Source organism: Lipotes vexillifer, unplaced genomic scaffold (assembly GCF_000442215.2).
Source record: "Lipotes vexillifer unplaced genomic scaffold, Lipotes_vexillifer_v1.1 scaffold553, whole genome shotgun sequence".
In the NCBI taxonomy this organism is placed as follows: Eukaryota; Metazoa; Chordata; class Mammalia; order Artiodactyla; family Lipotidae; genus Lipotes; species Lipotes vexillifer.
Window position 1 is genome coordinate 54,489 of NW_006786729.1, and position 22,128 is coordinate 76,616.

The 22,128-nt window shown below is 37.3% G+C and overlaps 1 protein-coding gene across 1 annotated transcript; it reads right to left on the reverse strand.

Annotated features, from left to right (window-relative positions):
• Window positions 1-7,008: 7,008 nt before the first annotated feature.
• On the reverse strand, window positions 7,009-18,673 carry LOC103088296 (vomeronasal type-1 receptor 4-like). The gene is made up of 5 exons (XM_007459344.1): window positions 17,825-18,673; window positions 10,705-10,980; window positions 8,735-8,750; window positions 7,239-7,340; window positions 7,009-7,067 (listed from the first exon to the last, which is right to left on the reverse strand). Exons 1-5 carry the CDS (start codon window positions 18,671-18,673, stop codon window positions 7,009-7,011), a joined length of 1,302 nt encoding a protein of 433 aa, XP_007459406.1.
• Between the last annotated feature and the right edge of the window lie 3,455 nt (window positions 18,674-22,128).

Here is a 22,128-nt window from a genome sequence, read left to right on the forward strand (position 1 = left end):
TCTGTGATTAAAATTCTTCCAACAAACAAAAGCCCAGGACCAGATGGCTTGACAGGTGAATTCTATCAAACATTTAGAGAAGAGAAAACACCTATCCTTCTCAAACTTCCAAAATATAGCAGAGGGAGGAACACTCCCAAACTCATTCTATGAGGCCACCATCATCCTGAAACCAAAACCAGACAAAGATGTCACAAAGAAAGAAAACTATAGGCCAATATCACTGATGAACAGATGCAAAAATCCTCAACAAAATACTAGCAAACAGAATCCAACAGCACATTAAAAGGATCACACACCATGATCAAGTGGGGTTTATTCCAGGAATGCAAGGGTTCTTCAATATATGCAAATCAATCAATGTGATACACCGTATTAACAAACTGAAGGAGAAAAACCATATGATCATCTCAAAAGATGCAGAGAAAGCCTTTGATAAAATTCTACACCCATTTATGATAAAAACCCTCCAGAAAGTAGGCATAGAGGGAACTTTCCTCAACATAATAAAGGCCATATATGACAAGCCCACAGCCAACATCATCCTCAATGGCGAAAAACTGAAAGCATTTCCACTAAGGTCAGGAACAAGACAAGGTTGCCCACTCTCACCACTCTTATTCAACATAGTTTTGGAAGTTTTAGCCACAGCAATCAGAGAAGAAAAGGAAATAAAAGGAATCCAAATCGGAAAAGAAGAAGTAAAGCTGTCACTGTTTGCAGATGACATGATACTATACATAGAGAATCCTAAAGATGCTACCAGAAAACTACTAGAGCTAATCAATGAATTTGGTAAAGTAGCAGGATACAAAATTAATGCACAGAAATCTCTGGCATTCCTATATACTAATGATGAAAAATCTGAAAGTGAAATTAAGGAAACACTCCCATTTATCATTGCAACTAAAAGAATAAAATATCTAGGAATAAACCTACCTAAGGAGACAAGAGACCTGTATGCAGAAAATTATAAGACACTGATAGAAGAAATTAAAGATGATACAAACAGGTGGAGAGATATACCATGTTCTTGGATTGGAAGAATCAACACTGTGAAAATGACTCTACTACCCAAAGCAATCTACAGATTCAATGCAGTCCCTATCGAACTACCACTGGCATTTTTCACAGAACTAGAACAAAAAATTTCAGAATTTGTATGGAAACACAAAAGACCCCGAAACGCCAAAGCAATCTTTAGAACAAAAAAGAGCTGGAGGAATCAGGCTCCCTGACTTCAGACTATACTACAAAGCTACAGTAATCAAGACAGTATGGTACTGGCACAAAAACAGAAAGATAGATCAATGGAACAGGACAGAAAGCCCAGAGATAAACCCACGCACATATGGTCAACTTATCTTTGATAAAGGAGGCAGGAATGTACAGTGGAGAAAGGACAGCCTCTTCAATAAGTGGTGCTGGGAAAACTGGACAGGTACATGTAAAAGTATGACATTAGATCACTCCCTAACACCATAAACAAAAATAAGCTCAAAATGGATTAAAGACCTAAATGTAAGGCCAGAAACTATCAGACTCTTAGAGGAAAACATAGGCAGAACACTCTATGACATAAATCACAGCAAGATCCTTTTTGATCCACCTCCTAGAGAAATGGAAATAAAAACAAAAATAAACAAATGGGACCTAATGAAACTTCAAAGATTTTGCACAGCAAAGGAAACCATAAACAAGACCGAAAGACAACCCTCAGAATGGGAGAAAATATTTTCAAATGAAGCAACTGACAAAGGATTAATTTCCAAAATTTACAAGCAGCTCATGCAGCTCAATAACAAAAAAGCAAACAACCCAATCCAAAAATGGGCAGAAGACCTAAATAGACATTTCTCCAAAGAAGATATACAGACTGCCAACAAACACATGAAAGGATGCTCAACATCATTAATCATTAGAGAAATGCAAATCAAAACTACAATGAGATATCATCTCACACTGGTCAGAATGGCCATCACCAAAAAAATCTAGAAACAATAAATGCTGGAGAGGGTGTGGAGAAAAGGGAACACTTCTGCACTGCTGGTGGGAATGTGAATTGGTACAGCCACTATGGAGAACAGTATGGAGGTTCCTTAAAAAACTACAAATAGAAGTACCATATGACCCAGCAATCCCACTACTGGGCATATACCCTGAGAAAACCATAATTCAAAAAGAGTCATGTACCACAATATTCCCTGCAGTTCTATTTACAATAGCCAGGAGATGGAAGCAACCTAAGTGTCCATTATTGGATGAATGGATAAAGAAGATGTGGCACATACAATGGAATATTACTCATCCATAAAAAGAAACGAAATTGAGTTATTTGTAGTGAAGTGGATGGACCTAGAGTCTGTCATACAGAGTGAAGTAAGTCAGAAAGAGAAAGACAAATACCATATGCTAACATATATATATGGAATCTAAGAAAAAAATGTCATAAAGAACTTAGGGGTAAGACGGGAATAAAGACACAGACCTACTAGAGAATGGACTTGAGGATATGGGGAGGGGGAAGGGTAAGCTGTGACAAAGTGAGAGTGGCATGGACATATATACACTACCAAACGTAAGGTAGATAGCTAGTGGGAAGCAGCCGCATAGCACAGGGAGATCAGCTCAGTGCTTTGTGACCACCTAGAGGGGTGGGATAGGGAGGGTGGGTGGGAGGGAGACCCAAGAGGGAAGAGATATGGGAACATATGTATAACTGATTCACTTTGTTATAAAGCAGAAACTAACACACGATTGTAAAGCAATTATACTCCAATAAAGATGTTAAAAAAAAAAGAGTTGCTGGTTTTGGAGAAGATCAAAAGAATTTACATAAAGATAGCATTTATACAAAGATGGAAATTGAAAAAAATTTTTGATTGTGTATTCAGCAAAAACTGTAATAAACAAGAGGAAATGACAAACATTTCCAACAGACAGGTCAAAAAAAAAATGCCCAGATTTATCAATATACTCCATAGTGGAATACTGAAAGCATTTCCTTTGCAATCAATACGGTCAAGAATGGACATTTTCATGACTTTAATTCAACATAGTACTGTATTGCCTAGATACAACTATCAGAACAATAAAAAAGAGGGGCATCCAAATCAGAAAGGAGGAAGTAAACTGATCTCTGTTCACAGATGATAAAATCTTACACAGAAAACCCTAAAGAATCCTCCTGAATAAACAAATACAGAACTCATGAACAAATTTAGCAGAATTCAAAATATAAAATCAAACATAAAAATTAGTTGTGTTTCTATAAACCTAAAAAAATCAGGAAAGATATTAAGAATATATGTACAGTGAGAGAGTGGCACGGACATATATACACTACCAAATGTAAAATAGATAGCTAGTGGGAAGCAGCCACATAGCACAGGGAGATCAGCTCAGTGCTTTGTGACCACCTAGAGGGGTGGGCTAGGGAGGGTGGGAGGGAGACGCAAGAGGGAGGAGATATGGAGATATATGTATATGTATAGCTGATTTATTTTGTTATAAAGCAGAAACTAACACACGACTGTAACACAATTATACTCCAATAAAGATGTTAAAAAAAAAGAATATATGTAAATTTATATTCGTAGCATCAAAGAGAATAAAATACTTAGGAGTTAACTTAATGAAGGAGGTGAAAGACTTGTATGATAAAAATTATAAAAGATTGCTGGAGGCAAATAGAGAATATATAAATAAACAAAAACACATTCCATGTTCCTGAACTGGAATACTTAATGTCATTAAGTTGTCAATAGTACCCAAGGTGATCTATAGTTGCAAAGCAATCTCTATCAAAATCCCAATCAAAATTTTGACAGAAATAGAAAAGCTCATTCTAAAATGTATGTGAAATATCACGAAACACTAAACGTCCAAAACATTCTAGTAGAGAAAGTGTGAAGTTGGAGGCATGACACTTCCTGATTTTTAAAACATAAAACTATAGCATTTTACAATGCCATGGTTATCAAAAAGGGTAGTACAAACATGTAGACAGAAAAAGAATAATGGAACAATAAAGAGAGCACAAATATAAGGTCTCAAGGTCATGGTCAAATAATCCTCAACAAGAGTGCCTACACCACCCAATGGGAAAAGGATAGTCTCTTAAACAAATGGCACTGGGAAAATTGGATGTTTGAATGAAGAAGAATGAAGTTGAACTCTTACCTAACACCACTTACAAATACTATCTCAAAAGGGACTAGGGGCTTCCTTGATGGAGCAGTGGTTGAGAGTCCGCCTGCCGATGCAGGGGACGCGGGTTCGTGCCCCGGTCTGGGAAGATCCCACATGCCGCGGAGCGGCTGGGCCCGTGAGCCATGGCCGCTGAGCCTGCGCGTCCGGAGCCTCTGCTCCGCAACGGGAGAGGCCACAACAGTGAGAGGCCCGCTTTGGCACGGAGCACAGCACCCAAACTGGAGTAGGCGCTGGATATGGTTTGAGGCATAAAACATACTAACTGATGAAATAGAATTTAAAGCCAAAAAAAAAAAAAAAAAAAAAGGGACTGAAGATTTAAACATAAACCTGTATCTATGTATCTCTTCGAAGAAAACAGTGGGGAAATGTCCTAAGACATTTGATTTGGCAAAGATTTCTTGTATGTGAAACTAAAAACTCAGGCAACAAAAGCAGTACAGTCAGGGAATTCCCTGGTGGTCCAGTGGTTACAAATCTGTCTTCCAATACAGGGAACACGGTTTCAATCCCTGGTTGGGGAATTAAGATCCCACAGGCCGCGGGGTGACTAAGCCTGCACACTGCAACTACTGAGCACGTAGGCCACAACTAGATAGCATGTGTGCTGCAACTACAGAGCTCACTTGCCACAACTACAGAGCCCGTGTGCTCTGGAGCCTGTGCACCACAACTAGAGAGAAGTCCACGCGCTGCGGAGGAGGATCCTGCGTGCCCCAACAAAGATCCCATGTGCCGAGGCTAAGAACCAACAAAGCCAAAAATAAAATAAATAAATAAATATTTTTAAAGAAAAGCCAATGGGATTACATTACATGTAAAAACTCATGCACATTAGAGGAAAGAGTCAATGGGGTGAAAAGGCATCCTGTGGAATAAGAGAAAAATTTTGCAAAGCATGTAACTCATATGGAGTTACAATCCAGAATACATAAAAAACTCCTACAACATAAAACATTATGTTTATGTTGCAACTCCTAGCAACATTAAAAAACAAATAACACAATGTATGGGCAAAGGATTAAATAGACATTAATCCAAATAAGATACACTTATGGACAACAGAAATGTGAAAGATACTAAAAATCAGTAATCATTTGAGAAATAAAAAAGAAAACGACAATGAGGTGTCACCTTACAGCCAACTTGCATATATATAGATATATATGCAAGGATGTGGAGAAATTGGAATCCTTATGCACTAAGGAAATATAAAATGTCACAATCGCGATAAAACACAATATGGAGGTTTCTCAAAAAATTAAAAATAGAACTTCCCTCACACAACAATAATATAAATTCATCAGTAAATAGATGTGAAATTAAGACTATTTCTATAACTACTCACCAAGACAGAATAAAACAAACATTGATCATTAACTAAGAAGAGAAATAAAGTAGGTAAGCCACAAACACAGTAGGGGTAATAATTAAAAGACAAAGACATGCATAATTTTATTGGCAGTAGACATATGGGACATTCAAATTTGAATGCAACACCACACTGTCTTAAGTGTACTGAGTTGAAAATTGCCATGTACATTCATGAAATATAGGTAAAGACAAAAATACAATTAACTAATTTGGGAGAACCTATCATTAAAAATAAAAAGCAAATAGTTATGGAATTGCTAAACAAGAATAAGAGAAAATTTTACTCTCTCAATTTCTGAAAAATCGTTTATATACTATTAAAATATAATCCTTCTAAATAATTTTGAAATGGTTTATGCACGCATAAAGCAACCATTTTGAATCACTGGCACGTGTTGCAAGGCAGGAGAATTTCACAGAAAATGCATTATAATGAATCATTTAAAAATCTCTAATGGAAAATTTGAATGAATTATTTAAATAACAGTAGAGAAATTTGTCATGTTATTAATATATTACTGCTATACATACACAAATTATCAAGGCTGTAACCCATACTTTAGAAGAAAAATAAAACCTTATTTATAAATAAAAGAACATGAAAGTTGTAAAATCTGCAGAGAATCATTGATATATAAAATAATAGTTGTGATTACATTATACCATGATTCAGATACACACTGAGGAAAGTAAATGAATAAAATGACTACTTTTTGGTTGAAGAAATGAACCAAACATTTTCACAAATACAGGGTGCCTTCTAATTATCTAAGGCACTTCTTACCAAAGATGTTTTCATATGAGCATGTTATACTAGATCTTTTGAATCTAAAATCATGTATGATTTTGACACAGAACTAATGAGAAAGTGAAAAAATACAGGACACAGCAACTATAAGTGCCATAAATAAGGCGCTTAAATAAGGCAGACTTATAAAATTACAGTTATTAGGAAATTAAACAACAATTGGGACTTTAAAATATGGTAGTCAATGTTCCAAGCGCTGCTATGGAATGAACATATTCAAGACTTCTATGAGATAAATAAACATATTAAGTTATTCTACCATTGATGGATTGGGCAAGTACACTTAAAATGTCTCACGTTAGTTCATAGAAAGTAAAAATGTCTCATGTTAGTTCATTGGAAGTAAAATGGAGGATAACATTTTATAATTCTGGGGAGATGCTTGATGCTCTGATGAAATGACTGAGTCTGAACTTTGTAGGGTCATGTTTGAAGTTTCCATTGGATTGGGTATTCCAAGAATTTTGTCACCTAATCCCAATATCTCCATGACTCTCCTCACACATTTCTGACTTGAGGCAGAAACAGAACTTAACATAGAGTTACTCAGAAATGTAAACAGTTTTCCCTAGAACCTCCAAAGCAACAGAAGGGCAGTCAGATCATGAGGGTCATCACAGGCCAAGAGGAGGATTTTGGCTCTCACTGTGAATGTGAGGGATAATCACTGGGGCTGAAGACGAATACACGGAGGATTTAAGAGCCTAAGATGCGGGCAGGAGATGTCCCTCTATGACAGCAACAGAAATAAATCTAGGCTTCGCAAAAATCATTTCCATTGAAGCATGCCTTCCCAAGCCATATTATAAGATATGAGTTCCTCTGTGATCTTTGGACCTCTCACCTGTGTCATCTGCTTCATCCATTCGCACGTACCTGGTTATACAGCTACTGTCTCCACTCCCTTCACATCTCAGGGATTCTTCTTTTACTCCAAAAAGGGAACCTGTTAATTAGAAAAATGAACATAAGTTTTCTTGGAGATCCTACAGTTTCCAATCCAGTATTGAGCTTAGATGAGAAGAGAAGGTACTGTAGAATGTTAAAATATTCTAGAAATTGACTTCCCCAATTACCGGTCTTTTGAAAGCTCCTGTATTGTAGTAGACAACAGTTAAAAAATCAGATCCTGAGATTCTGACCAAGAACTATTAAGTAAAAAATCAAGGGTAAAAGTCTGAATTTAAGATGCGGGCAGCACTATCTTATAGTACTGAACTTATAGAATTACCACTAACCTAGTGAAGGATGAAGATTACCTCAAGAAAGAAGGAGGTTGGAATCATGATGAATCATCATGCAGCCTTTCTGTCTACACCCACAAACTCTCATTTTTTTTCCTTGAAAGCAGGGATCTGAAACTCTATTGTAGGACACAGAAGATTCCAGGAGACTTTCTACAAATGAAGGAACCAAAACCCTGTGGATGGATAAGGAATTCTGGAAGGAAGTTATCCACACCCAAGGAGACCAGGTTCCTATAGTTCTCTAACATCACATCCTTGTGAACAAGATCAGGCATTCCCACTAATCCTGAGAAAATTCTGTGGCCACATTTGTGAATGTCAACAGTCCCTGAGATTAAAGAGTACATTTGCCAAGTGGCAAAATGGGAAGAGTTCATTATTTGACCCAAGATGAAAACAGCAAGTTAAGAGAACTGGTTTGATTTAGGACAGTGTCTTGAATTATGCAATAATTTTTTTTACACAGAAATATTCTGTATCATATTTCTAACTCCAAGAAAAGAGGATGACATATGATTCATGACACCACTGTAGAGACTATTATTATCTTGAACAGAAATTATAAAATGATGGCATAAACACAGGCATAGGCATTTTTGAATGTTGTACTTTCAATACACAGGATAAACTGTATATATTTCTCAGGTGGAAAAGTAAAACTGTCATATTTTAATATGTAAGAAAGCAAACTGGGGATAATGTAAAAATGCAGATTTTTGACTCAAGAGCTCTGGAGTGGAGCCTGAGTTCCACATTTTTGACAAGCTCACTTTTAACTAGTAATGCCAATGTCTCTGGTCCATGTACCACATATTTTGATACCATAACTGTAGAACAGCATGGTAACAATCTATGGTTAACTTTGAACTTAAAGTGTTTAATTGATTTTGCAGGTCTAATAGAATAGTAAGCATACCAGCAACAATTCTTTTTCAATATTTATGATATATAATATAGATTTCTACCTTTTTTAACATATTATTGAATGCACCACATAAATAACTGAAGAAACATAATGTTACTTTTCCTTTTTTTGAGAATATTTTGTCAAACATTCATAAAATGGTAGAGCTTGGGTTTCACTCCAGTTTACTTGAACTAGAATTCATCTAAAAAGAACACAGACAAATACACAGACAATCCTACTCAAAGTTTATAGCAGTTTCCATAACTGGGAAGAGCAACAGAAACAATAAAAAAGGATCAGATAATGTTAACATATCGTGCACACAGTTATACATAAAAAGAGCAACTTTGTACATATTTAAAGTGATAGAGTATGTGGAGTCCAAACTACAACACAAATGAATATGTCTACACAACAGAAACAGACTCACAGACACAGAGAACAGACTTGTGGTTGCCAAGGGGGAGGGGATTTGGGGGAGGGAGTTTGGGATTAGCAGATGCAAACTAGTATATATAGGATGGATAAACAAGGTCCTACTGTATAGCACAGGGAATTGCATTCAATATCCTGTGATAAATCATAATGGAAAAGAATATGAACAAGAATATATATATATCTATAAATGAGTCACTTTGCTGTACTGCAGAAATTAACACAATATTGTAAATCAACTATACTTCAATAAAATTTAAAAACATAAAAGTGATAGAGAAGAAAATATACATGTCAACAAAATCAAAATTTTTACTTAGATAAATCTTATAAATCTGTGGAGGATAATCTTTGTATTTTTAAAATGCACTAGGGTGCAAACATACATAGTGATATAAAATAAATTAGAGCTATTGGTTTAAATCTTTTCGTTCCTTTAAGATCTTTATAGTTTGTGCTGAGCTATATATTAGAAATTTGACACCATTAATGTAATATGATGCTTGGAAACTTTCTGGAGAATGCAAAGGAGTGATAAAAAAAAAAAAGTATGTCAGCGACATGAGTGTGGAGTATAATGGAAACTGTCAAAACCTTGACTGATGAAAAGGCTTGAAGAAAACCTTCACTTAAGGGCTTCCCTGCTGGCAGAGTGGTTGAGAGTCCACCTGCTGATGCAGGGGACACAGGTTCATGCCCCGGTCCGGGACGCTGCGGAGCGGCTGGGCCCGTGAGCCATGGCCGCTGAGCCTGTGCGTCTGGAGCCTGTGCTCCGCAAAGGAAAAAACCTTCACTTACAAAACCCAGTATCTCTAATAAGCAAAGTTGAATTTTTATATTTCAAAGCCAACTGCAAACAAAGAGAAACTAAAAAGAAATGGAGTCTCTACATTAACTGGAATGGTTTATACATTTCCCTCATTAAATCTTTCCAAGACCGTTATTAAGGATAAAAAATTTTGAACTTCATAGTGCAGGAAATTGGCAGAAAGTACCTGAATCAGTGAACCTCAGCTGTAATGGGATAAATTGGTATCAGGTGACTGAAGCACGCAGCAGGACACATTATCACTGCTTAGGTATTCTGGGCAAAAATAAGGAAATCAGAATCTACCAGGGAAAAAGATGAGTTTTATGCAAATTCCACTCCATATATACCTCCTTTGCTCCGTATCCCTAACAGTGCATTTAAATAGTAAGTTTTTCTTACAAATAGAGAAAATAGCCGCTAATGTTTTCTTCGGAACTTTCTGAGGGATTCTGGATCATTAAAGTCAACCTGTTTTTACGTGCATTTTCTTAATCCTGTTCTAAAGAGCTGCTGTTGCATCCATATATCAACTAAACACTTCACTCTTCCCTTCTCACTAAGATCCCCAGATCCAGCCCCACCCCAGTGGGAATCTTGGCTATCAATGCCTTCCCGGGTTGATCTCTCACAAAGAGTTCTCAGTAGCTGAAAGTCATTAATTCTTGGTGAGAATTCTTCAGGCTCTGCAGGGAGCCTTGGGGCAGACACCTGAGAAAAGGCTCTGGGACATGAGGGGGAAGTATTCTAAAGCACTGATTTTGACTATAATAAAAGGAAAAAAAATTAAGTCGTTGAAAATAACCACACTAGGCAACATCATAAGTAGAGAATTAAAGGTTTTAAGTTCTTAGCCCATGATACTCCAGGAGGAAAAGCAGACACAGCCTCTGATATAGGACTGGATATTTACCTGAGAAACTGCTGTTTCCTCCTCCTTTCTCCTCCTGTTCTGGGTCCTTTTTTCATCAATATTATGTTGAGGAATCACACCAGCATCTTGAGAATATGCCTTCAACGGTGTCAGCACAGCTCCTTCACCTGCTCCCAGCACAGCCACAGGCAGAAGGACCTTGAAATGCTGAAAAAGCCAACCTCTCCTGTCCTTCGTCTCCGGAGAGACTGGGGAACAATCAGCTACTACAAGGAAAACAAACTGAGGTTTTTCTTTGTTGTCTACACGTGTTCTCTCCTCATACAGACAACCAAAAATTCTTCTAACACAGAATATGTGGGCTGCACTGACACTCCCCTTCCAACCCCATGTACAGGCGACCCTGCTGCCTCTCCTAGGACTGAAGCTTTGTCTGAACTCTCACAAAATGTAGCCGGGAGCCGGCCCAGGCCTCACCTTAGAATCACCTGGAGCACTTAATACAAACAACCCTGACGCTCCCACAGCACCAATAGCCAGACTCTGTGGGGAGGGCACAGGTGATGTGATTTATTAATATTGGTCATGTGACACCACTGGGAAACCAGATGAGAATCACTTAGCTAAACGTTTTCTCTGAAGCTTTAAAGTGAATACAAATCCTTTTGGGCTCAGCTCCCCAATCTAAGAAGTTATGAATCAGCAGGTTTGAGGTGAACCCATGAAATGATATGTTTAACAAGTTCTCTGTTGGCGCTCATGTTACTACCTACAAGACCTGTTTTCCATAGCACTGAGCTAGAGATATCACACACAGCACACCTGAGACCTCTGAGTAGGGTGAGCAATTTGGGGCTGTAACTTCTAGAAGCACTGGCTCTGTCAGCCTGTTATCCTGGGGATGGGGCTCTTTTTGTTATGGGCATGGCCCTGTCATACCTAGTTCATATGCCCTTGGGGAAGGGGAGGTGAGTGATTGGCAGGTATCACACGATGGCATTGGGATTGTGTGAGACTTTGCTCTCAGAATTCTCTCAAAAGTTACCCTGAGTCCTTAGGTCCTTTCACCCCCTCCTCTCCCTGGGGCCACATGCATTCACAAAATGATTTGCAGCGACCTCCTATCTGTAGGTGAGGGAGCCTCCATCTTCAGAGAGGAGGTGCATGAAGGTTTTTACATCACAGCTTTCTTTGAAAATAAACCAAAGGCAGCAATGGAGGATGGATTAAAATGTATGTTGGAAAGGGACAAAAGCCTTTGGAAATGATGTCATAAATGTGTATTTGATGATACACAAAGGAAGTAATGATCAATATTAAGTAATAATGCACATTATAACTGAATTAACAGATGATTTTTTTGGTGTTTTTGCCCTATTGTATGTGTGTTTCTATGTTTTAAGAATTGTATGGCTATAGTTTGTTCTCTCCCCACTCCTTACATAATACTTATATTTTACCACATTTATAAAGTGCATTAATTGAGATAAAAATAAAAAAGGGAAACATGTCCATTTTCTAAATATTATTTGAGAGCATTAAATATTTTGAAATATCCTATTGTGTATGCACCCATACCAATGTAGTTTTTTTTTTAAGTTTAAAGAGTTTTGTTTTTTTTAAGAGTAATTTTATTTCTTGGGATTTTTTTTTTTTTTTTACATCTTTATTGGGGTATAATTGCTTTACAATGGTGTGTTAGTTTCTGCTTTATAACAAAGTGAATCAGTTATACATATACATATGTTCCCATATCTCTTCCCTCTTGGGTCTCCCTCCCTCCCACCCTCCCTATCCCACCCCTCCAGGCGGTCACAAAGCAACGAGCTGATCTCCCTGTGCTATGCATATATGTCCATGTCTCTCTCTCGCCCTAACACACCTCACCCTTCCCCCTCCCCATATCCTCAAGTCTGTTCTCCAGTAGGTCTCTGTCTTTATTCCTGTTTTACCCCTAGGTTCTTCATAACATTTTTTTTTTCTTAAATTCCATATATATGTGTTAGCATACGGTATTTGTCCTTCTCTTTCTGACTTACTTCACTCTGTATGACAGACTCTAGATCTATCCACCTCATTACACATAGCTCAATTTCATTTCTTTTTATGGCTGAGTAATATTCCATTGTATATATGTGCCACATCTTCTTTATCCATTCATCCGATGATGGACACTTAGGTTGTTTCCATCTCCGGGCTATTGTAAATAGAGCTGCAATGAATATTGTGGTACATGACTCTTTTTGAATTATGGTTTTCTCAGGGTATATGCCCAGTAGTGGGATTGCTGAGTCATATGGTAGTTCTATTTGTAGTTTTTTAAGGAACCTCCATACTGTTCTCCATAGTGGCTGTACCAATTCACATTCCCACCAGCAGTGCAAGAGTGTTCCCTTTTCTCTACACCCTCTCCAGCATTTATTGTTTGTAGATTTTTTGATGATGGCCATTCTGACGGGTGTGAGGTGATACCTCATTGTAGTTTTGATTTGCATTTCTCTAATGATTAATGATGTTGAGCATTCTTTCATGTGTTTGTTGGCAGTCTGTATATCTTCTTTGGAGAAATGTCTATTTAGGTCTTCTGCCCATTTTGGGATTGGGTTGTTTGGTTTTTTTTGATATTGAGCTGCATGAGCTGCTTGTATATTTTGGAGATTAATCCTTTGTCAGTTGCTTTGTTTGAAAACATTTTCTCCCATTCTGAGGGTTGTCTTTTCGTCTTGTTTGTGGTTTCCTTTGCTGTGCAAAAGCTTTTAAATTTAATTAGGTCCCGGTTGTTTATTTTTGTTTTTATTTCCATTACTCTGGGAGGTGGGTCGAAAAAAATCTTGCTGCAATTTATGTCAAAGAGTGTTCTGCCTATGTTTTCCTCTAAGAGTTTTATAGTGTCTGGCCTTGCGTTCAGGTCTTTAATCCATTTTGAGTTTACAAACACTGAAACTTTTAATGTCTTACACCTGTGTCTTTAGCAAATATCATATTGTTAAAATCATATATTATGTAGTCCTTTCAGATTGGCTTCTCTCACTTAGTAATATGTGTTTAAGGATCTTCCATACATTTTCATGCCTTGATGCTTACTCATTTTAGCACTAAATAGTATTCCATTCCCAGTATGTACCAGAGTGTATTTATCAATTCACTCACTGAAGGACACCTTGTTTGCTTTCAAGTTTTGAATAAAGGTGCTATAAATATCCATGTACAGGTTTCTGTGGAAGTAAATATTCTATTCCTTTCAGTAATTACCAATGAGCAAGCCTGCTGGACTGCATGGTACGGGGATGTTTATTATTGTAGAAACTGGCAATCTGTCTTCCAAAGTAGCTGTACAATTTTGCATTTCCACTCACAATGAATGAGATTTCCTATTGCTCCACATCCACCACAGCATTCGTTATTGACCCTGTTCAAATTCTGGTCATTTTAAGGGGTATTTAGTGTTATATCATTGAATATTTAATTTGTATTTCACTGATGACATGTGATGTGGTTCATCTTTCCATATGCTTATATGCCAAGTGTCTATCTTCTTTGGTGAGGTATCTGTTAAGTTTGTTGGCCCTTTTTTTTTTTTTTTTTTGTTTGCGGTACGTGGGCCTCTCACCGCCGTGGCCTCTCCTGTTGTGGAGCACAGGTTCTGGACGCGCAGGCTCAGCGGCCATGGCTCACGGGCCCAGCCGCTCCATGGCATGTGGGATCCTCCCAGACCAGGGCACGAACCCATGTCCCCTGCATTGGCAGTCAGACTCCCAACCACTGCGCCACCAGGGAAGCCCTGTTGGTCCATTTTTAATCCAGTTGCTAGTTTTCTTATTTTTTTCTTCCAATCTATCTTGTATCCAATCTGTATTCATTTTACTTCCTATTCTTGTCTAATTGCATTAACATGGACTTCTTATACAATATTGAAAAGAAATAGTGAAAGGAGACAACCTTGCTTCGTACCTGAACTTAGTGAGAAAGCTTCTTGTTTCTTATCATGGGTGATGTAAGCTGTAAGGTTTCTTGTAGATTTTCCTTATTAACATGAGGAAGCTTCTTTCTATCCCCAGTTTACACAGAGTTTTTATCAAGAATGGTGTTGAAGTTTGTCAAAATTTTCTTCTGCATATTGATATTATCATATATTTTTTCATCATTAGGGTGTTGATGACATGGATACAAGTACTTAATTTTGCAGTATTGAAGCAGCCTTGCTTGACTGGGACAAATCCCTTTTGGTCGATTGCACAATTCTTTTAAAACATTGTTGGATTCAACTTGCTAATATTTAATTGAGGATTTTTGCACCTTTGTTCCTGAGACATATTGGTCTGTTATTATGAATATTAGTAATGTTTTTGTCTGGATTTGGATATTCTGGTTTGATGTAAGACATCTGGGGAAATTTTCAGTCATTACCATTTCAAATACTTTATATTCCTTTCTCTCTTTATTCTCCTTCTCATATACCCATTGTACATATGACACACTGTTTTAATTGTTGCACAATCTTTTCATATTCTGTTCTGTTTTTCTTCTCCAGCACATTTTCTCTTTTGATCCAGTTTTGGAGGTTTTTACTATGTCTTCAAGCACAGAGATATTTTTCCTCAGCTGTGTCCAGTCTACTAATAAGCCTCTCAAACACATTCTTTATTTCTGTTACTTTTTTTCCTAATGTATAGCATTTCTTTTTTATTTTTATTAATTTTTTAATCTCTCTGCTTATATTGCCATCTAATCATTCATGCTGTTTATTTTATCCATCACAGCTCTTAGCATATCAATTGTAGTTGTTTAAAATTCCTGGCTATTTCCCCAATTTTTAATTCTACTTCTGTTTTTTGTTTTGTTTTGTTTTGTTTGTTTTTTGCGGTACGCGGGCCTCTCACTGTTGTGGCCTCTCCCGTCGCGGAGCACAGGCTCCGGATGCGCAGGCCCAGCGGCCATGGCTCACGGGCCCAGCCGCTCCGCGGCATGTGGGATCCTCCCGGACCGGGGCACGAACCCGCGTCCCCCGCATTGGCAGGCGGACTCCCAACCACCGTGCCACCAGGGAAGCCCTCTACTTCTGTTTTGATTAAGAATTCCATATTTACATTGGTTCCTTCTTCTCCCAGTTTACTATAAGCATTTAAGAGAAAGACGATTCCTTCAACATTTTGCTTAGACACTCCCTCAGTCAAAGTTCCAGTTTCATTACTCACAAAATCTACCTTCCAAATTACTCTAGGAGAGGACTACAATTCAGCCAACCTATTGCCACATTAAAACAGCAATCACTTTCCTCTAGTTTCCAATAAAATGTTCCATATTTCTGCCTCATCTGATTGTTCTTCAAAGTACAGATTTCTCCCCCAATTTTGTTTATGGACACTGAAGTATTCCTTAAGAAGTCTGAGGTTCTCTGTGGCTCTCCTCTTTTCCTTCTAAGCTTCCATCAGAGCTGTCCTTAATCGTTCTTTCATGGTGATGCAGTGGTTTTTTTCAGCAGGCACTTCCAAACTCTTCTGTACTCTATCAAATATGCAGTTCTAATGGCACTTCCACATTATTAAGTATTCTTTATCAGATGTACTCTTATTTCCCAGTACCAATTTTTGCCTTATTCTCTTTGGGTCGCTAAAAAAAGAAATACCAGAGCCTGGGTAGTTTATAAACAACTGATGATGATTTTTTTCCTCAGTGTGGCAAAGACTGGGAAGTCCAAGATCAAGGCACCAGCAAATTCACTGTCTACTAAAGGCACCATTTCTGATTCATAGAGACGGTCCTCTAGCTATGTAGTCAAATGTGACTAGGGGCAAATGAGCTTTTCTGCGGTACTATTATGAGGGCACGAATCCCATTTATCAGGTCACTTCCCTCATGACCTTATCATTTCCAATATCACCACCTCCTAATACCATCACCATTGGAATTGGGTTTCAAATACAAAAATTAGATGGACAAAAATGTTCACAACATCAGAGGAACCAATGAGAAAATTGATTATTTCTTTACTGCTGGAAGGTATGAACACTGTAAATTTGCTTACTTAGTCCCAATAAACTTTAAATTGGTAATAGGAATCTCACCTTTGTTATGTTTTATGAGCTACTCTTTTTTTTTTTGCTGTACGCGGGCCTCTCACTGTTGTGGCCTCTCCCGTTGCGGAGCACAGGCTCCGGATGCGCAGGCCCAGCGGCCATGGCTCATGGGCCCAGCCGCTCCGCGGCATGTGGGATCTTCCCGGACAGGGGCACGAACCGGTGTCCCGTGCATCGGCAGATGGACTCTCAACCACTGCGCCACCAGGGAAGCCCTATGAGCTACTCTTACTGGCAGCCTTGGGATTTGCATCCTGAATTCTTTTACTTGCAAAAATGCCCAATTAGCTTCTGAATATTATAGGAAAAAATGCCTTTTTACAGATCTCAAATTACATGCAATTTTACCCCAGAAATCATGTATTTTAAAATTTTCAACACTCACCTGATGTCTTTAAAAAATTAGCAGAAACATGTTTTGTGCTCTTTCAGCCACTCTAGATCTTACTGGCCACTTCCAAATGAAAATGTTTAAATGTGCTAATGTGCATTCATAACATCACATTTCAAATGAGTGCAATCTCCTCAAAGATGAAATATAAGAAGTTCATATTTAGGACCCCCCAAATCTTTACTCTTTGAATCTAAAATACCCTTCAGCTTAACACCACACTGTTCACTATTTTCTGGGATTTTTTTTCTTGAATGACCATCTTGGATGCTGTTTATGTCATGTAGCTTTTCCTACAGTTCCATGCATACTTTATTTCCGGGAAAATTATTATTCCAGATTGATAGTTGCACACACAAACACTTCTCCGTAAGTCTCAACTCCTGCTTAATACTGCCTAGACTCTGCAGCTCTCTTACGAGCATTAATAAAATTTCATTTATATAAGTATTTATATGATAATTGCACAATAATGTATTTAAAATTGTATTATGATGTATTGCTTCTTTAGGAGCACAAACTTAACTGTTTTGTTTACCACCCTTGTAAGTGACTGTTTAATAATTGTACTTAGGACTCAAAGAGGGATGAATAAACAGCTGTACAAAGTGCAAATACAAGCAATTTACATATGTCTCATAAGACTAGGTGGTTATTTAATCTTTATACAAGAAAAGAAGAGCCTGGATACTCTGAGGTCATGACTCATGAGAATATAGGGGCTTACGGTTGGGAAACATGCAGTAATCAGTGCAGCAGAGTTCACCAGCCACCTGCTGGGATTGTTAAAAAGAGCCAAACAAATGTGAAAGATTGAAGAGAGAGTGTACAAAGACACAAAAGTGCTCACCAGGACAAGGATGCTTTGGGTCGCTCTAGATTCAGGGGAGGATCTTGGAGAGATATTGGTTGTATGAATGTATAGCACACTTTGCTTGTGCCTAGGCAAGATGAAAACCATGGAGACACTGGACCAGGTCATGAGCACCAAACATGAAACATCAGGAAATAACAATAATCCTACATTCAGTAAGACAGTGATTCTGTTATGAATTAAAGCATAACAGAATCCCAAATCTTTTTTCTTTGTGATGTTTTTGTTACTCCAATTATCTGTCACATACCTAGTAAATATAATACTTATCAACATGTGCAGAATCCAGCAGAGGAAAATAGAGGATTCAATGTATTTGGGAACTTTCATTTTAAGCTGTGCCCACCTGGAGTTCCTGGGACTGATGTTGATGGTCTGGCAGACACTCAAGAGGCAGATGTTGCCAATGGACACATACCTGGCCTCTCTGTGAATACAGTAAACAATTTTGCATTCAATATCATTGAGAAAATGTTTCCACCCAAACGCTTCCATTGTCCTTGGGATTCCTGTAGAGAGCATGACCAAGGAGTTGGCTATAAGCAGATGCTCAACAATCAGATCTGTGAATCTTAGGCTGTATCCAGTGAAGTGACAGAAGAGATAATGGTAAAGAAGAGAGAAATTTCCCAGGATTCCAAGTATATTCTGGGATAGGAAGATCATTTTATTGCAAAATCTCTGATAGCCATCCTGTCAGTTCTCTGTGAATGATATTTCCCTTCTGAGCTAGAGTTTCCTGAACAGAAAGATGAGGCATGGGTTACATGTGTCATATCAACTGAAATCCAATCTTCTCAACTTATTTTTAGTTTCCACTGAGATAGATTACCTTAATGTTTTTCTTTTAATAAGAGGTTTCCAAGATTTTATTATATAAATTTTAAAGAGCTTTTATATGTCATATGATATCACTTATATGTGGAATCTAAACAAACAAAAAAATGGTACAAATGAACCTATTTACAAAACTGAAATTGAGTCACAGATGTAGAAAACAAACTTATGGCTATCAAGCGGGAAAGGGGGGAAGGTTAAATTGGGAGATTGGGATTGACATATACATATTACTATATATAAAACAGATAACTAATAAAACTTACTGTATAGCACAGGGAACTATACTCAATACTCTGTAATGACCTATATGGGCAAAGAATCTTAAAAAGAGTGGATATATGTATATGTATAACTGATTCACTTTGCTGTACAGCAGAAACTAACACAACATTGTAAATCAACTATACTCAAAAAAATTAATTTAAAATGAAAATAAAATAAAATAAAAGCAAAGAAAATCTGAAAAAAAAAAAAAAAAAAGAGTTCTACTGATGAGTGAATCACTGCTATGAAGGTCATACATGTACTTGGTAACTTCTTTATTTTTCCCAAACCTGTGAGAGGGAACTACTATTACTTTTATTCTCAAGAAGAGGAGAACTTAGGTACAGAGAAATGAAGTGATTGGACTAAATTTACACCATAGTTATAGGCAGGAAAGGACTTAAACTTGACTTTTCTGATAAAAAACCTAGCACGTTTAATCACTATGAGATACTGACAAATCCAGGTAGCTGTGTTCTCCTAATAGTTTAAATATATATTGAGCTGCTTTGATAATGTGTCATAATATTTTAAGTCAGTGGTCATTTATTTTATAATTTTAGTTGTAACAAGTTTCCATTATGTGTAAAAATTTATTTCATAGACAAATAACAATTGTTCATAAAGATTTAGAGATCTTAACCAAATGTAAATTCTGGGATTTTTAAATACTACAGAAAGCTGCCACATGGCCAAGTTGGATTTAATAAATACAAGGGCGGCTCAGTGTCAGGACCACAATAGAGAGTGTCACTCGCTTTTGTGCCTGAACAAAATGTAATACCACCAAACACAGGAATTATTGAATATCATACTGTGCCATAAAGTAGTGGATATGAATCACTAATGTGTAATATAATTGTTAGTGTAGAACAATTTTTATTAATTTCCGATCATGTATACATGAATGTATTAATTCATGAGTAAAAATATTAACAAGAAAGGTAGATTGTCTTATATTTTAACATTTAAGAAAGTATGCAAAATGGAATCTCTAATGTGTAAAACTGTGCTTTTTATTAAATTGGAATTAGACATTTTTAATCGATAGTAGAACATTTTTAAATTAGTGAAAGTATCACGATATATTTGTGTCTGACTGCGGCTATCTGAGATCATCATATAAATTTACATTTTTCTTATGTACTGATTCCTTTTCTTCAATAGGGAAGACAGACTCATCAAATTAAACAGACCAAAGACATTTTCAGGAGGTAACAATTACGGTCTCCATTAAGTACTCCATATACCCAGAGTTAGAGCAAACAGTTTTATACCAGGAACTGCCATTTCGATTCACCATTTCTGCACAGGCCTAAATGACTTGTAGATTCATCTTACTCTTTATGATAAGCAGAAGGTGTTATAGGCACACAGATCTGCAGCAATCCTGAAAATTTAATATATGGTTTCAGTAAACGAGGCTGAACTTCAGACTGCGTTCAAAACTACGGTTCTTAAGAAAATTAAAAGTCAAGCTGCATTATCACTTGGAATCAATGCTGGGAATCAAGGTCATTGTGGATTACACTAAATCATACTCTAGAAGTTAGAAGCCATTATGGATTGATGTTGGATCTATAATCCTGATGTCTCTTTACTAGTCCAGCTCAAGTCTCAGAATCATTCCTTCTTTCTGTGTGGCTTTGGCGCTGGACTAGATTTGAACACTGAAGAATTCCTCTTTCTGAGATAATCACTTACCCCTGTTCCTGATACTGGCAGACTCTCCCTCTCAGACTGAAATAAATATTGTTACACGACTTCTTTCAGTTCCCAGGATGCTGTGCAATGCAGTGAGATGGATTGAAAACCAGCACCTGTGTTACATGGGGGGCAGTCAGACCCCTAGATATGGGTTTACACTTCTGTGACCTCCCCTCCCCTCAGAACTGCATTTATCTTTTCACTTAGCTGCAGTGCGAAAGCAGGCTCAAGAGGATGTGTGAAAAACTTAATTAACTTTTTAAAAGCTGTTAATTACCATTAAAACTACAATCAATTTGTCATTCCCAAGGAGACCATTGTAGTGCTTTGAGAAAGCTTTTTCTTTTATATGATCTGGGGAGGCAGACAGGTTCTCATATGGAATGAGCAGGAAATATTGAGTTGACTGGTGAGAGTCTGGCAATGAAGCTCTTGTATCTTGCTGACTTCTCTGCTCCCCTGAGAAATTTTTCTACCCAACAGTGAGTTCTTTCCTAATCTTCAGACCCGCAAGCACCAGCATCAGTTAAGTATGAGCAGAGAAAAAGAACCAAAGTGCCTGAGAATTTCCAAGCCCTATAAGTAAAAGGAAGACCATGATGACAGCAATTTATATTATAAATTATTGCATATATTTGTCCAACTCAATGCCAATGAATTTGGAAGTCTAAGTGGTGATAAAGATGCTTTCTAGTAAAATGTATTTTTCCAATATGGACCCATTCTCAAGTAGTCTAAATAGAAAAATATACATAGAAATATATAAATCTATAAGCCTCTCCCCCCAAAAAGCACCTCAATAGTAAGTTTTAACAGATGCTACTATTTAACTGTCACATAAGTCATTGCTACTTGCTCAGTTCAAGAACGCTGAATGGGTACTACCGTCCTCTACATTTTTCCCCCTGCATTTTCAGCAAAATTGATTGCTTTTGTAAATAAATAAAATATAAAATGTGAGTTCAACTAATCCTTTTTTCTGCATACAAATCTACATTGTTTTTCTGGGTTTACTGTTCAAACCCTCCCAATTTCCAAGCCAGAAATAAGAGTAATATGCTAGACTCCCCCAGTAACTACTACATCTATATACACACACACGCACAGAGAATTTACGTTCATTTGTTATTGCCATAAAATCAGAGTGACTAAGATTGTTGTGGTCTGATAAAAGAAGAGGGATAAGCATGAGATGGAGGCTTGGAAGGTTAGTAGGTTGATTAGTAGTAAACCTACTAGTAGGTTTACACTCTCTTCTCCATCTTCCAAGTCTGTGTTGCTCTTTGTAATAATCCCAGTTGGTTACCAGT